This window comes from Dermacentor albipictus, unplaced genomic scaffold, assembly GCF_038994185.2.
Source record: "Dermacentor albipictus isolate Rhodes 1998 colony unplaced genomic scaffold, USDA_Dalb.pri_finalv2 scaffold_366, whole genome shotgun sequence".
NCBI classification, from domain to species: Eukaryota; Metazoa; Arthropoda; class Arachnida; order Ixodida; family Ixodidae; genus Dermacentor; species Dermacentor albipictus.
The window spans coordinates 4,220-6,430 of record NW_027225920.1 but is presented as its reverse complement, the minus strand read 5'-3'; the positions used below and the strand labels follow the sequence as shown (position 1 = coordinate 6,430).

The window sequence follows — 2,211 nt, the reverse complement described above, 5'->3', positions numbered from 1 at the left end:
CCAAACCACGGCGCACACTCTTAATCGCAACGAAGGCAATCTGCCGCCCATGTATGCCAGGTGCCTTAATCATGTTTTGAGACGCACATAAAAAGGGGCGCCAGCTCTGCCGCTTCTTTCATTGTGAACAAGGCTCCCGTGGGGGAGCCGAAACGTAAATAACTCTTTTAAACCATTTTTGGTCGGTGTCCAGACCTCTTCCTTTTAAGTATGTATCATCCCGACCAGACGGGCTTCCGTCATACTCTCAACTTCATCCATTTGCGACAGGCGTACGGCCAGCAAGTGATCACTGAAATTCGCCGGTTCGTCTCACTGACTACGCGCATTCTGGCATTCAACGGGCATCTGACGTTCAACCTTGCCTGCAAGTCCCATGGTTTGATCCCGCGCTCGCTACGTCTTCACAGACCCGTGTCGACGAGATTTGGACTAAGCGTGATTTCCAAGGCAGAACGGCATCTGTTGCAAGCGAGGATCATGGACTGCAGGGACCAAGTACGAAGACTTAGGAATGATGCTTTCTTTTCTCGGCGGCGTCTCGAGGATCACTGCCCAGAAGAGATGGCGCGCATACAACTGCATGCAAATTTTCAAGCCAATCTTCGCGCTCGGAAAGATGAGCAATGCCACGACAGGAAGTTCGAAAGGCTGCAGCAGTGCCGCACAGCACGTCCGCCAAGTGCCCTCAAAAACTCTGTGTACAACTTGTCCACATACCAGCCTGACGGCTACGAAATGGCAGTCCTAAGTCTCGGTCTGAACTTCAACACGGGACCTGCAACGGACACGAAGAAAGTAATTTGCGCCGCTGAGCGCGCTGTGAACTTGGTCGACCAATCCCGCCGTGACGAGGCTCGCACACGCGTTGTAAGCGTATTGTCGAAGTTGCACGCCCAACCCACCGTGGACACCTTGTGCAAGCAAGAACGTGATGCCATCAAGAGGCTGCAGGAGAATCGGGATATAGTCGTACTTCCCGCCGACAAGGGGAACGCTACCGTCCTTCTAGACAGGAGCAAATACATCGAAAAAATGTGCTTGCTATTGAGTGACGTTCACACGTACGCCAGCGTCGCAAGAGACCCGACACCCAAGCTTCAGAGGGATCTGCAGAAACTGCTCGCCGACGTCTTCCGTATGGTGCCGCCACAGCACAAGCAGTTGTACTACAGACTGATTTGCCACAATGGATCTGCTCCAGCAATATACGGCCTACCGAAAGTGCACAAGCCCGATGTTCCTCTGCGCCCCATTGTGGACTTCACACGTTCGCCACTCCACAAGCTGTCAAATTTTCTCCACGGAATCATTTCGCCACTCGTTGGAAAACGTGCCACGCACATACGCAACACGTACGACTTCATTGAAAAGGTTAAAGGGACAAGCGTTCACCCCGACGAAGTCTTAGTTTCTTTTGACGTGGTCTCACTGTTTACAAGTGTACCAATAGACATGGCCGTGGAAGTTTGCGTCGCCGCCCTTGACGAAGACCCGACGTTGCCTGACAGATCCCCCATCGATGTGCATGACTTAGGTAGGCTACTAAAATTTTGCCTATCAAATACGTATTTCACGTTCCAGAAGAAATTTTATCGGCAAGTACATGGAGCAGCAATGGGTGCGTCGATTTCGGTCACAGTAGCCAACCTAACAATGGAGGCTATCGAAGCTCAAGCGCTGTCCTCATTTACACCGGCACCAAAAGTCTTCCTCAGATATGTCGACGACTGTTTCAGCATTTTGCAAAGGAAAAACCTTGACCCTTTCACGGCTCACCTAAACAATATACAAGCAGCAATCAAGTTCACCGTTGAAGTGGAATCCGAAGGGCAACTGCCGTTCCTGGACACCCTTGTGCAGCGAGATGGGCCAAACCTGTTATTCAAGGTGTTCAGGAAGCACACTCACACGGGCCGCTACCTAAACTACAGATCGGTGCACCCTGCTTCGCAAAAGAGGTCTGTTGTCGGCTCTCTTCTTCGTCGGGCAAAAAACGTGTGCACAACAGCGGTAGACCACATGGCGGACAATGCACTTGTGCGGAGCGAATTAATGGCTTGTGGATACCCTGAGTACGTCATTGACTCTGTAGGACGTCAGCTGGCTCGCACAGTACCCACCCAGTCTGGACCCCCCAAAAGACGGGCTGGTATTCCGTACGTCCCCGGCATAAGCGAAACTCTTGCACGCGTCCTGCGGTCATATGAC

At 52.0% G+C, this 2,211-nt stretch overlaps 1 protein-coding gene across 1 annotated transcript; it reads left to right on the top strand.

The window, feature by feature from the left end:
* Nucleotides 1-210: 210 nt before the first annotated feature.
* On the top strand, nucleotides 211-1,537 carry LOC139053927 (uncharacterized; the record flags this gene model as incomplete). Its single annotated transcript, XM_070530568.1, has 1 exon — nucleotides 211-1,537. A coding segment is annotated over exon 1 (1,327 nt), but the record flags the coding sequence as incomplete, so codon positions are not given.
* Nucleotides 1,538-2,211: the final 674 nt, after the last annotated feature.